The sequence below is a fragment of the Macaca thibetana genome, chromosome 6, assembly GCF_024542745.1.
Source record: "Macaca thibetana thibetana isolate TM-01 chromosome 6, ASM2454274v1, whole genome shotgun sequence".
Classification (NCBI taxonomy): domain Eukaryota; kingdom Metazoa; phylum Chordata; class Mammalia; order Primates; family Cercopithecidae; genus Macaca; species Macaca thibetana.
The window spans coordinates 43,816,354-43,830,532 of NC_065583.1; the positions used below are offsets into that span (position 1 = coordinate 43,816,354).

General features: G+C 42.5%; 1 protein-coding gene and 1 long non-coding RNA gene across 4 annotated transcripts in view; one reads left to right on the forward strand and one right to left on the reverse strand.

The window, feature by feature from the left end:
- PKD2L2 (polycystin 2 like 2, transient receptor potential cation channel) overlaps nucleotides 1–13,316 on the reverse strand; it is a 47,848-nt gene extending 34,532 nt beyond the window's left edge. The window contains exons 1-5 of one of the 2 annotated variants that reach the window (XM_050795609.1): nucleotides 13,218–13,316; nucleotides 11,763–11,864; nucleotides 9,727–9,860; nucleotides 7,410–7,666; nucleotides 1,723–1,944 (exon numbers count right to left, since the gene is read on the reverse strand). In XM_050795609.1, coding sequence (XP_050651566.1) covers nucleotides 1,723–1,944; nucleotides 7,410–7,666; nucleotides 9,727–9,860; nucleotides 11,763–11,864; nucleotides 13,218–13,248 — 746 coding nt within the window. In that variant the 5' untranslated portion in view covers nucleotides 13,249–13,316. The other variant, XM_050795610.1, reaches the window with a different exon arrangement.
- LOC126957562 (uncharacterized) overlaps nucleotides 13,290–14,179 on the forward strand; it is a 60,275-nt gene continuing 59,385 nt past the window's right edge. For both annotated transcript variants that reach the window (XR_007726821.1, XR_007726822.1), the window contains exon 1: nucleotides 13,290–13,610. This is a non-coding gene — a long non-coding RNA (uncharacterized LOC126957562). The remainder of the gene's footprint in view (nucleotides 13,611–14,179) is intronic.

Here is a 14,179-nt window from a genome sequence, read left to right on the forward strand (position 1 = left end):
TCCTTGTGCTTGCTTCTCTTCCTTATTAATAAATGTTCTTTATGGCATTTTTTTTTCCAGAATACGGCACTATTGTCTGCATTAAAAACCTGTTCAGGCAGATATCCTTTCTCCTCAATGATTTTCATAATGACGTCTGCTATATTGTCTGCTGCCACTTGGTTGGCAAAAGCTACTTCTGCTATCTTGACATTTTTGAAAGTGAAACCTCTTTCTAAAAGTATCAAACCAACCGTTGCTGGCATTAAATTCTCCAACTTTAGATCCTTCACTTTCCTTTTACCAGTTGCCACATGATTACTTTTCTTTTCTTTCTTTCTTTTTTTTTTGAGACGGAGTTTTGCTCTTGTTACCCAGGCTGAAGTGCAATGACACAATCTCGGCTCACCACAACCTCCGCCTCCCAGGTTCAAGTGATTCTCCTGGTTCAGGCTCCTGAGTAGCTGGGATTACAGGCTGTGCCACCACGCCCGGCTGATTTTGTATTTTTAGTAGAGACGGGGTTTCTCCATGTTGGTCAGGCTGATCTCAAACTCCTGACCTCAGGTGATTTGCCCACCTCGGCCTCCCAAAGTGCTGGGATTACAGGCGTGAGCCACTGCGCCTGGCCGATTTTGCTTTTCTTAAATCATTTAGCATCTAAAGGTATGCCTTTCTTATAGCAATCCTGCATTCCCACAGAAGCTGCATTTTCAATGAGATAAAAAGGTATTTTGCAAAAAGGGCAAGGTTTCCACACCTGCTGGCATAGCTGCAGCAAGGGCTTCATGAATTTCACATAGAAGCTGCACTTTCAATGAGATAAAAAGGTATTTTGCAAAAAGGGCAAGGTTTCCACACCTGCCGGCATAGCTGCAGTGATGGCTTCATGAATTTCCTTTCCTTCCCCCTGCTTCCAGGGCAATGGTCCTTAGTCTCTGGATTCACTTATCTTGAAACAGTGGGCAACTGCAGCTGCAGACGTCAATTTATGATACATATCAAGTAATTCAATTTTATCTTGTAACGTCATGACATTTCTCTACTTTGTGGGAGCACCCCCAGTATCACTAGTGGCATTTTGTATGGGTCCCATGGTGTTATTAAAGGTTTATGGTATTGCACTAAATACGATAAAAAACACATGAGAACTATGAGAGATCACTTTTTTACTGAGATACACAATTTATTGGAGAGACAAACTGCTTAAGTGAAGATGGTGAGCATCACACGACACTTTAAATGGATACAGCACTAGAGTTCACTGCAATAGCAACAGGAGATGGCTATGAAATTCTTACACTAGTGCAGTGTGTACTCTAATTTTATGCAGTTATGATATAGTACTGCATCTTTTGTTTACATTTTTCTTGACTGCAAATGGTGCCACATGTTTATGTGCATAAGTTTTGGCGAATTTTAACTTCTTATAATAGATTTGTGTATACTGTGTGATAGTAAACAATAAAATAGATGAGTATCTACAGGTATTTCATGCATTCACGACATGCCTAACTTCTTCTTAATTTTTTTTTCAGTATTTCTAGGCTACATGGTTGGTTTGGGAGTTTTTTCAAATTGTCACAAAGGTCCAAAAATTTTCCAATATATTTACTGAAAAAATCCATATCTAAGTGGACCTGTACAGTTCAAACTCATGTTGTTCAAGGGTCAACTGTACTAATAAAGAAGTTTTGTAGGCCACTGACCACTGTCTATGAAAAAAAGTTTTGAGTCACTCACCTGATAATACAAAATAGATTTACGTTAGCATTATATAAGGAAAAATCAATAAAAATAACTCTAGTCCCTCTTGTGATCCAGCTGTTCAGTCGAAGGTCAATGAACTTGTTTTTGGTTTCAGATTTTGATTTTGATAAAGTGAAAATATATCCTCCATTTCGGTAAACACCAAGAAATCCCCAGTGCCAAGGGGAGTTGGTATTAGAAGTAGAATATCTCCATCTGTTAGACATGAAAAGAATAATGGTGAAATGAGAAAGCCCAACTGAGAAGTATTCTCATAATTTAAATTGATCTTTGGTTCAAAAGTAGTAGTTTTTTGGCCGGGTGCGGTGGCTCACGCCTGTAATCCCAACACTTTGGGAGGCCGAGTAGGCGGATCCCTTGAGCCCAGGAGTTCGAGACCAGCCTGGGCAATGTGGTGAAACCCCATCTCTACAAAAAACACAAAAACTAGCCAGGCATGGTGGCGTGTGCCTGTAGTCCCACCTACTCAGGAGGCTGAGGTAGGAGGATTGTTTGGGCCCAGGAGGTTGAGCTGCAGTGAGCTGTGATCATGCCACTGCACTCCAGCCCAGGCAAAAGAGCCAGACCCTGTCTCAAAACAACAACAAAAAAACCAAAAACAAACAAAAAAAAAAACAAAAGTAGTACTTTAAAAAAAAGTATTAGTAAATTCATAAGTATTATAGTAATTTTAAAGCAAGACAATGCATTAAGGACTAAAGGATTAAGATTTAATTAAGATTTAATGTAGTTTATACTTTTTAATGCATATGGTGGGCAACACCACTGGACTAGGTGCTATGAGATAATTTTTCAAAAATCCATAATTTTTCAAAAATTTGCTGGGCATAGCAGCACGTGCCTGTAGTCCTCGTTACTGAGAGCCCCAGAGTTCAAGGCCGCATTGAGCTATGATTGCACAACTGCACTCCAGCACTCCAGCCTGGGTGACCAAGTGAGACCCTGTCTCAGAAAAAAAAAAAAAAATCCATCTGTTAGGTGTGGTGGCGTATGCCTGTAGTCCCAGCTACCCAGGAGGCTAAGATGAGAGGACTGCTTGAGGCCAGGAGTTTGAGGTTGCAGTGTCGATGATGGTGCCTGTGAATAGTCCCTGCACTGTGGCGTAGGTCACATGGTGAGATCCCCTCTCTAAAAAAACAAAAAAATCCATCTGTTGTCTCACAGAGCTTAGAATTGTCTCAGGGAGCTTAGAATCTAGAAAATGATGACTGTTTTTTTTCTTTAACATGTTCTGTTATTAGATATTTAGTCTTTGAGTAGGACAAAACTATTAAGAATTTTGGCTCAGAAATGGGTAAAAAAGGTGTTTCATAACTGTCTTGTAAATGTAATATATTGTTTATAAATGCTCAATAAAAACTTTGTTACAGTGTCCATGTTGTTACGTAGATATTTTCATGAAAGTACATAAAAATCAAAGTAAACTGTGTATAACTAAATTTTGGACTGGGTGCAGTGGCTTACGCCTGTAATCCCAGCACTTTGGGAGGCTGAGGTGGGCGGATCACTTGAGGCCAGGAGTTCGAGACCAGCCTTGCCAACGTGGTGAAACCCCATCTCTACTAAAAACACACAAATTAGCTGGGCGTGGTGGTGCATGCCTGTTATCCCAGCTATTTGGGAGGCTGAGGCACGAGAATCTCTTGAACCCAAGAGGCAGAGGCTGCAGTGAGCCAAGACCGCGCCACTGCACTCCAGTCTGGGTGACAGAGTAAGATTCTGTCTCAAAAATAGAAAAAAAAAAATTTTTTTTGTTTCTTCTTTTTAATTTGTAACTTAATTACAGGATATCCAAAAAAGGAAAGCTTTGATTCCTCATTTCAGTCTCTCTATTCAGTTCCCCCAAAACAGATTTGAAAGGTTATTCAAAGATGCACTGCTTAAACCTGTTCTACTACTAACGCTACGGCAGGGAGGGAGAGAGACACCCCTAGGAAAAAATACCTATGTTTTAATGAAACTTCCGTAGGTGTATTTTTGAGTGTTTTCCACACACGACTATTAAGTGGAAACAGGAAGATCTGTTGCACCAGATCTCCAGATCTCTCCTAGCTTCCAATGTTTTGGTTTTTTTTTTGAGACGGAGTCTCGCTCTGTCGCCCAGGCTGCAGTGCAGTGGCCGGATCTCAGCTCACTGCAAGCTCCGCCTCCCGGGTTTACGCCATTCTCCTGCCTCAGCCTCCCGAGTAGCTGGGACTACAGGCGCCCGCCACCTCGCCCGCCTAGTTTTTTGTATTTTTTAGTAGAGACGGGGTTTCACCGTGTTAGCCAGGATGGTCTCGATCTCCTGACGTCGTGATCCACCCGTCTCGGCCTCCCAAAGTGCTGGGATTACAGGCTTGAGCCACCGCGCCCGGCCCAATGTTTTGTTTTTAATTAGTGAATTTTACATTTTAGACAAACAAAATTGATTCTTTTTTCATTGTTGAGGATTAACAGGTATTAATTCACAATTCCAGTAAAGTATAGAGATTATAAAATAAACCTAATTGATAGTGTTAATTTTGGTATTTTATAAAGTATTTGTACTTGTTATGAGAATTTGGAATATTAAAATACTTAAAAGAGTAGTCTTAGGATTCCAATTAATAATGTGTAAATAATTGCTTTATCTTGTAATTTGGGGTTGAAAGAAAGTAAATAGTACTATAATAGTTAAGAGAATGGGCTGGGTGTGGTGGCACACACCTGTAATTCCAGCACTTTGGGAGGCCAAGGCAGGTGAATTGCTTGAGCCCAGGAGCTTGAGACCAGCTTGGGCAACATGGTGATATCCCATTTGGGCAGAAAATACAAAAATTATCTGGGTGTGGTGCCATGTGCCTGTAGTCCCAGCTACTTGGGAGGCTGAGGTGGGAGGATTGCTTGAGCCCCAGAGGTTAAGGCTGCAGTGAGCTATGATCTTCACTGCACTCCAGCTTGGGCGACACAGCGAGACCCTGTTTCAAAAATAATAATAATAATTTTTCTTTTTTGTTTTTTTTTAGACAGCATTTTGCTCTTGTTGCCCAGGCTGGAGTGCAATGGCGCAATCTTGGCTCACTGCATCCTCCGCCTCCTGGGTTCAAGCAGTTCTCCTGCCTCAGCCTCCCAAGTAGCTGGGACTACAGGCATGCACCACCATGCCCGGCTAATTTTTTTTTTTTTGTATTTAGTAGAGACAGGGTTTCACCATGTTGGTCAGGCTTGTCTCGAACTGCTGACCTCAGGTGATCCACCCACGTTGGCCTCCCGAAGTGCTGGGATTACAGGCGTGAGCCACCACGCCCGGCCATAATAATGTATCATCATACTTATGAATGTATTTGATTTATAAGAATCATACAAGTCCTCAAGAACACTAAAAACTCATACAAAGAAGAAACAAGTTAAAAAAAAAAAAACCCAGCAATAATTAATCCTGGGAGTTAAAAAGAAGTTGTTCAAGAAAGGAAATATAATCATTATTCATATTTATAATATAAACATTGACTAATGATTGACAATAATTATGATATAACTATATTGAGATGCTAAGAGGAACAGGAGGAGTGTGTGTAGAGGGGGTAGCATAAGAGAGCTATATGACAGATGGCCTTCCATGATAGAAAAACAATAGAGGCTGGGTGCAGCGGCTCACACCTGTAATCCCAGCTCTTCGGAAGAGCAAGGCGGGAGGATTACTTGAGACCAGAAATTTGAGATCAGCCTGGGTAACGTAGAAAGACCCTGTTTCTACAAAAAATAAAAAAACTAGTCAGGTGTGGTGGTTTATTCCTGTAGTCCTAGCTGCTACTCAGCAGACTGAGGCAGGAGGACTGCCTGAGTCAGCAGTTTGAAGCTGCAGTGAACTATAATTACACCACTGCACTCCAGCCTGAGCAAGACAGTGAGATCCTGCCCCTAAAGAAAAAAAAAAAAAACATAACTGTAAAATCAAGTGTAAGGTAGCAGTATGAGGATGTAACTTAGAAAGAAAAAGTATATACCAGAAGAAACAACTATAAAAGAGCTGAAAGTAGCTGCTTCTGGAGAGTGGAAATTATGAGTAGGAAAGGGTAGACCTTTGTAGATATTCGTATTGCTTTAATAAATATTAAATTATAAAAAATGTTCATTCTCTTCTTCCTATAATTTTTGTTTTTTGAGGGGGGGATAGAGTTTTGCTCTTTCTTGCCCAGGCTGGAGTACAGTGGCGTGATCTTGGCTCAATGCAACCTCTGCCTCCAGGGTTCAAGCGATTTTCCTGTCTCAGCCTCCCAAGTAACTGGGATTACAGGCGTGTGCCACCATGTCCAGCTAATTTTTGTATTTTTAGTAGAGATGGGGTTTCACCATGTTGGCCAGGCTGGTCTTGAACTCCTGACCTCAGGTGATCCGCCTGCCTCGGCCTTCCAAAGTGCTAGGATTACAGGTGTGAGCCACTGCACCTGGCCTTTTTTTTTTGAGACTGAGTCTCACACTATCGCCCAGGCCAGAGCGCAGTGGCGTGATCTCGGTTCACCGCAACCTTTGCCTTCTGGGTTCAAGTGATTCTTGTGCCTCGGTCTCCTGAGTAGCTGGGACTATAGGTGTCTGCTACCACACCTGCCTAATTTTTCTATTTTTAGTAGAGACGGGGTTTCGCCGTGTTGGCCAGGCTGGTCTCAAACTCCTGACCTCAAACGATCCACCCGCCTCAGCCTCTCAAAGTGCTGGGATTACAGGTGTGAGCCAATGATTTTCATAAGGTTCTAAAAGCACAAAGTGTGCGTAGCACTGATACCAGCAGCTTCTGTGTCAAGGTAAGCTAGTGCCAGTGGCACATTTCCTTCTTTTTTTTTTTTTAGGGACAAGGTCTCCCTCTGTCGCCCAGGCTGGAGTGCAGTGGTGTGATCATAGCTTGCTGCAGCTTCAACCTCTTGGGCTCAAGTGATCCTCCTGGATCAGCCTCCCAAGTACCTTGGACTTCAGGTAAGCCCCATCACACCTGGCTAATTTTTAAATTTTCTGTAGAGACTGGGTCTCAGTATGTTGCCCAGACTAGTCTTGAACTCCTGCCCTCAAGCAATCCTCCTTCCTCGGCTTCCCAAAGTGCTGTGATTACAGGTGTGAGCCACCATGTCTGGCCTCACATTTTCAATACAAAGTGTACACATGAGTCTACACCAGCACTAGCCTCAGTCACTTTGAAACACAATGGCCATAGCATCTTTGGTAAGCATCATCAGATGCAGTCCCTGTAGAGCATAACTGCCCCATTTTAGTAGGAGCAGCAACAGAAAAAAATCACTGAAGGAAGCCAGAGTAAGAGAGGAGGAAAGTGACAGAGCACAACTAAGACACCCACTAAGGATCCCAGATCGTCTTGGGGATGTGTTGTCGGCATCTAGCCACAGCCAAAAAAGCAGATTAATTGAACATTTTAGAAGCAAAAATTGATGCTTTGCCCTGTGTCCAATATGACTAAGCACTTCATATACCAAAGTCAGAAAAAAGAAACACTTTGCATCCTAAAGTAAACAAAAAATAATAGGTTCACCCTTCCTTTTCTAAACACTGCTATCTCCAAATCTTCCTTTTTTACTACTGTTGAAACAGTCTCCTTACCCTTCCAGGACCCAGCTGGTGTTACTTGGAAGACACACATCTAAAAGATACAATGGTAAATGCTAGAAAAAGTATAATTTTATGCTACTTACTCAGTATTAATTTGAAGGCCAAAATTAGAGAGGTCTTCATTTGCAGAAGTATATTTGCCATAACATTCACTCATCAAAGACTGAAAAGATGAATAGACTTTGCATGTGTTGTTACGGACTTTTAGTTGACGAACTCTGGGGACTCCTAGAAGAATATTCTCATAGTAGATGCGACTGCTGTTCTTTAAATTATACAGCTGCTGGTTATTGTACCATGAATCCCAGTACAGACCTTCCAAAAGGGGTCCTTCCATAAACTTCATATAGAAAAACAAATGTCATGGGAAAAATATTTTCATGTCTATAGAATCTACATTCATAACATTATGCATAAGAGATTTTGAGTATGAAAATCAAACTATTGATCAAGCTACCATTAATGGTAATGGTAATGCTAATGAAGCTACCGCGGATGGTTAACACTCATTAAGCATGTACTGTGTACTAGGCACTGCTCTAAGCACTTTATAAGCATTAACTCATTGAATCCCGTAGCCCTTCTTCTCTCCTTATACGAGTAAATTAAAATTTTCTTCCAATACATGAGTATCAGAGCTGGTCATAGCCACACATCATGACTTCACTCCAAAGTTGTCTGTACCCCTCCTCCTAACCCTCCTCCCCAGCTCTGGCCATGGTGCCTGCTACTCCTGGCTTTGCCTTTTGCTGATCGTTCTAAGAGATCCCAAGCCCAGGGTTCATTTACTTCCTCCCTTTGTCTTCTCTGTCATTGTCCACATACATGCTTCAGAAAACACAGTAACAAAGTGGCAGGGTGACCTCCACTTCTTTTATTATTGTTTCCTATTTCACCTAGCCTAAACCAACCATCTAGGATCATTTAGCCCTCATCTCACACTTGCCCTCTTTCAGGAAATGACCCTGTCTCCTTGGTAAGTTTCAAATTCCTGCACAGCATTCATGATATGACCTCTGTCCAATTCATACTTTGGCCTTTTCTACCTCATCTTCCATATGCTCACAATACCAAACATAGCTCCACATGTAGAATTACTTACAGAACATATTGTTCCTTCTTCCTAAAATACCCATCCCTGATTCATGCTTCAAAATGCAACTAAATTGTCATTACCACTGGAAGCCTTCTCTGCCTTGTCCTTATATGCCCCCATGTGCATATGCCAGGTTTTGTGACCTGGGAGAGCTGAAACTGCTGTCCCCTTAACTGTTCTTTCCTCATAATGTGAGCATGTTGCTATGTTAAATGTAATGGAAAAAGCAAGTCTATTCCACTGCTGAAGGAATGATTCCCTTACATAAGTAAAAACACCATGAAATTATATTCTTATATGTACGTTTTATTATATACTGTACCTTACCATAACACATATACACAGTAAAGGCTTGTATGCCAAAACCACATATATTACACTTTCTGGGCAATTAAAGAACTTTTTCAAAGTAAATTTCACTATACACAATTATAGACTAGATCCTAACCCTCACATAAGATGCAAGTCTTCTATTTAACAAATGAAATGAGAACGTTTAAAAAAATCAATTTTTGCCGGGCGCGGTGGCTCAAGCCTGTAATCCCAGCACTTTGGGAGGCCGAGACGGGCGGATCACGAGGTCGGGAGATCGAGACCATCCTGGCTAATACGGTGAAACCCCGTCTCTACTAAAAAAATACAAACTAGCCGGGCGAGGTGGTGGGCGCCTGTAGTCCCAGCTACTCCGGAGGCTGAGGCAGGAGAATGGCGTGAACCCGGGAGGCGGAGCTTGCAGTGAGCTGAGATCCGGCCACTGCACTCCAGCCTGGGCGACAGAGCAAGACTCCGTCTCAAAAAAAAAAAAAAAAAAAAAAAAAAAAAAAAAAAATCAATTTTTTTTTTTTTTTGAGATGGAGCCTTGCTCTGTTGCCCAGGCTGGAGCGCAATGGCATGATCTTGGCTCACTACAACCTCCAACTCCCAGGATTACAGGTGGCTGTCACCATGCCTGGCTAATGTTTGTATTTTTTAGTAGATACGAGGTTTCACTATGTTGGTCAGGCTGGTCTCGAACTCCTGACCTCAGGTGATCCACCCACCTTGGCCAAAATGCTGGGATTACAGGCGTGAGCCACCGTGCCCGGCCAAAAAAAATCAATTTTTAAAAAATTACAAGAATAGTATCAAACTGAGAACACGGGCTCTCAATAAATACTTACTGGCTGGTTGTTTCTAATAGTTTAAAGAAATGACATTTATTTTTATTTGTTCCTTCAAGAGATATTCACTGAGTGCCCACTATGTATGCCAAGGGTTCATGGACTACCTAAATCTACTTCATCCACAGTCACAAGATACTTTACCTTCCAAAAATCAGTTATGCTGCGAATAGACTTAAAGTTGGTTCTTTCTTCACCAGGCACAGAAGTGTCCAAAAATAGAGATGACATAACCTTGTTTAAGTAATACATATGTGGGTTTACCATCCCAAAAGTCACTAAGGAGAAGAATTTTTTGTTTAATAATTTACATTTAAAAACTCAGCTTATCAGGATTAAACATGTTATATTTTGTTCCTAATTTTGAAAATTAAACTTTATTTTATCTAATTATAAAAGTAATAATTAAAAAAATCTAAACTAAAAATATAAAAAGTAGGATGTAGTTTCTAGAATTAGTTTGGCAAATATTCTTCAGATATTTCTTTATGCATACACACTTATAAAGAAAATAATTTTATCTTTACAAAAATGAAGACACATTATACACACTATTCTGCAAGTTGACTTTTTCTCTACATGAGACTAAGGCAGTATAGTACTGTGAGTGATTAAGATTATACGGACTTTGAATTCAGACAGATAAGGGTGTGAGTCCCATCACAGGGATAGTATCTCTTACCTCCTAGTTTTGTTGTGAGAAGTGAGATGATGCACATAGAACATTTTAAACTGTGTTTTGGCACACGATGAGTTTTTAAAAATATTAACTAGTGGCGGGGCATGGTGTCACACCTGTAATCCCAGCACTTTGGGAGGCTGAGGTGGGTGGATCACCTGAGATCAGGAGTTGGAGACCAGCAGACCAACATGGTGAAACCCCCATTTTTACTAAAAAAGTACAAAATTAGCCGGGTGTGGTGGTGCAGGCCTGTAATCCCAGCTACTCTGGAGGCTGAGGCAGGAGAATCGCTTGAACCCAGGAGGTGGAGGTTGCAGTGAGCCACTGTACTCCAGCCTGGGTGACAGAGCAAGACTGTCTCAAAAAAAAAAAAAAAAAAAAGAAAAGAAAAAAAATCACATTATAAATGGAGATTCAGGTTGCTTTATTATATTAAAAAAGTGTTCTTTAAAATCTCTGAATAATGAGATTATAAATGATCTTTTTACTTATATTTTTATATTTTCCAAATATTCTGTAGTAAGCATGTAGTTTTCATAACTAAGCTTTTATAAAGCCGTCTAAGATACCTTAATTTATAAAGTTGCCTACAGTTATCTTTTTTTTTTTTTTCTTGGGACAGGGTCTCAGCCTGTCACGCAGGTTGAAGTGCAGTCGTTGCAATCACAGTTCACTGCAGCCTTGACCTCCTGTGCTCAAGGAATCTTCCACCTCAGCCTTCCCAGTAGCTAGGACTACAGGGGTGTGCCACCACACCTGGCTAATTTTATAGTTGTCTTTTCAATCAAGAGCAGACTCAAACTCACCTCTACAACACCAATTAATTATTTAATTGCTATACAATTGCCAGTGTGTAGCACGTACCAACATGAGATAAATGCTGCCAGTGAGCTTTCATCTACTGTATGTTGGGTGCCATAAAGACAAATGCTCTTTAATACTCCTCTTTGCATATTAAGCCAATGCTATTGACCCACAGGCAGGAGGAATGCAGGTTGAGATGCTTTCCCAGTCCTCCTTATTTGCATTGACTCAGCACAAACGTATTTTTTTTAACTGCAATAGGTGGGTGAAAAGAACCATGCTAATGGCAGACACCAAGATGAACTTTGGCCTCATTTGTACTTTGATTTTATGAAACTCAGCTGATGTGTCTATATGACTCTAAACAAAATCAAATCGCAGTTGCCAACCGAAGGGATGAATTATGTTCAAGACAGAACTGCCAAATGAAAGGAATCATTAAAATTCAATCAATATTGACTATGGAAGCTTCTTACATTTGTGATGTAAAATTTTGCCTTTTAAGAACTGGAAATAGTCAATTTCTAAATGAAATGAATCTAAATCAATCTAAGATTATGTTTAAACGGTGTCACTGTATTTTGAGTTTTAGTAGCCTGACAGCCTATGGTTTCGAAGTCTATGTTTTATTTTTCATCTCCACATTTTAACTTCTTAGTTCAAACAAACAACACCTTTATATCTGTGTACTTACATATACATAGGTTTATTAAAAAAATAAAGTAGAGTAACAATTCCTGAAGTGTGGTGGTAATTTCTACTTCCTTTCTGTAATGCAGCTTATGTTTCGAAGCCCCTGTGAGATATAAGACAAAATTTTTCTTTACATTATTATGTAATTTATGTTTATTAAGTGACAACAATGGAAAAACCACAACCACTTTTAGTCCTTACACTGCGGGGAGGAAAGCTCCAATAGCTTATGGCTATTTTTCAATGCTCAGCTTTACGAGGCGGGGAGAATTTTTTTACTATATACTATTAACAACAATTTTTTTTTTTGTTTTGAGACGGAGTCTAGCTCTGCTGCCAGGCTGGAGTTCAGTGGCGCCATCTCGGCTCACTGCAACCTCCGTCTCCCGGGTTCAAGCGATTCTCCTGCCTCAGCCTCCCGAGTAGCTGGAACTGCAGGCGCCGGCCACCACGCCCGGCTAATTTTCGTATTTTTATTAGATATGGGGTTTCACCATGTTGGCCAGGATGGTCTCGATCTCTTGACCTCGTGATCCGCCCGCCTCGGCCTCCCAAAGTATCGGGATTACAGGCGTGAGCCACTGCGCCCGGCCACTAACATTTTTTATATCATGATGTCTTCTCAACAGTCCTAAGATGAAAAAGCAAAATACAAAACAAGCTAAACCTCTCATCTGTCCTAACCGTTTTCTCCACCCCTCAACACCGCTTCTTGGGAAGGCTGGTTTCTGCTGGAGAGGGAGAAAGCACCCTGGCTTGAATTCTGTCAAGGTCACGACTCCCGAGATCAACAAAGGACTTTAGAGACCAGCCTAGTGACCGACCGTCACTCGACAGCAGGTGACAACGCCCAGCTCCAGCCTTCGGCAAGAGGCGAGCGCCACGACGCTCAGGGCTTCAGTTTTCCCGTCTGTGCAATGGGACCATCTGTCCCTCTCCGCTTCTCCAGGGGAGGCTGTGAGGGCTAAAGGTGTCGGCAAGTCGGGCGCGGTGGTTCACGCCTGTAATCCCAGCACTTTGGGAGGCCGAGGCGGGCGAATCACGAGGTCAGGAGATCGAGACCATCCTGGCTAACACGGTGAAACCCCGTCTCTCCTAAAAAAAAAAAAAAAAAAAACCCCAAAAAACAAACAACAACAACAAATCCCCCCCACTACAAAATTAGCCGGGCGTGGTGGTGGACGCCTGTAGTCCCAGCTACTCGGGAGGCTGAGGCAGGAGAATGGCGTGAACCCGGGAGGCGGAGCTTGCAGTGAGCCGAGATCGCGCCACTGCACTCCAGCCTGGGCGACAGAGTGAGACTCCGTCTCAAAAAAAAAAAAAAAAAAAAAAGAAAAAAGGTGTCGGCAGTCACATCTCTCACATGAATTGAATTTGGGGCCGCAGAGTTCCTTTCAGGGTGTCTGGAACTGCCAAATCGCCCCTGTCCCTCCCATTCCTTAAGAGCATCCCTCACCCCCTCGGTGCCACCGTGACGCCTCAGCCATGGTGGACCTGCACTACACCGTCAGTCCGTTCGCCCGGGGCCGCGGCGCTTGCGCGCTGCTCTCGCGGAGCGCGCTGCCCTCGCGGAGCGCGCTGCCCCGCTCGGACGCCTGCGCGAGCCCCCGGCTCCTCCAGGGCTGCGAGCTACTCAAGGAGTCTTCAGCGCGGCTGCGCCGCAGGGGCCCGGGCGGCCCTTTGCCCGAGGCGGGCTGCGGGCTGCGGGGGTCGGGTGCGGAGGGCCAACTTCTGGGAATAACCTGGCTGTGGGCTTAAAAATCGTATCATTCATTATCACGGGCTTCTCTTTCTCGAATACCTTTAACATTTATCGCCTTGTTAGTCTCCACATCCACCTCCGTGAAAGGTAGGTATTTTTGTCCTCATTTTAGGCCTGAAGAAACCGAGACGCTGATAAATGAAATAATTCACTGAAAGTTGGGGCCAAGTCTGTTGGATGCCCAAGCCCAAATGCCTAACCGTGACCCCACGCTGCTGCTGCTGCTGCTGCTACTTGCAGAAACTGGTTATTAACCGAGAGCTGTTGCTGGAAGTAGCTTCCACTCTCCTGCCCCCCTAATGTAAAAATAGATGAAAAATCCTGCGGTGATTATGCGAAAAGGGCAGGCCAAAACAGGAGCCCAGACCCATATCTGACCCAGAAGCTTTGCAAAGAGGAGAAGGTTGGTAAATCAGCTATAGAAAAGGCCAAATTAATTTGGCTGTAAATTAAGGCAGCCAAAAACCCTCCAGGATGTAAGACCAGGACGGATTCTCGTGTTGATAAAAAGGAAAATAAAATGGAATCCAGTCCAAAGGCCGCAGGGATACCTGCAAAGAAAACACTAAACAGTTTTGAAAGTAAAACAGAAAGCCACTTTTGTTATTTCCCTGAAAGAGATGTAGAATGATGTCGATAAATGCTGTTTTATGTGT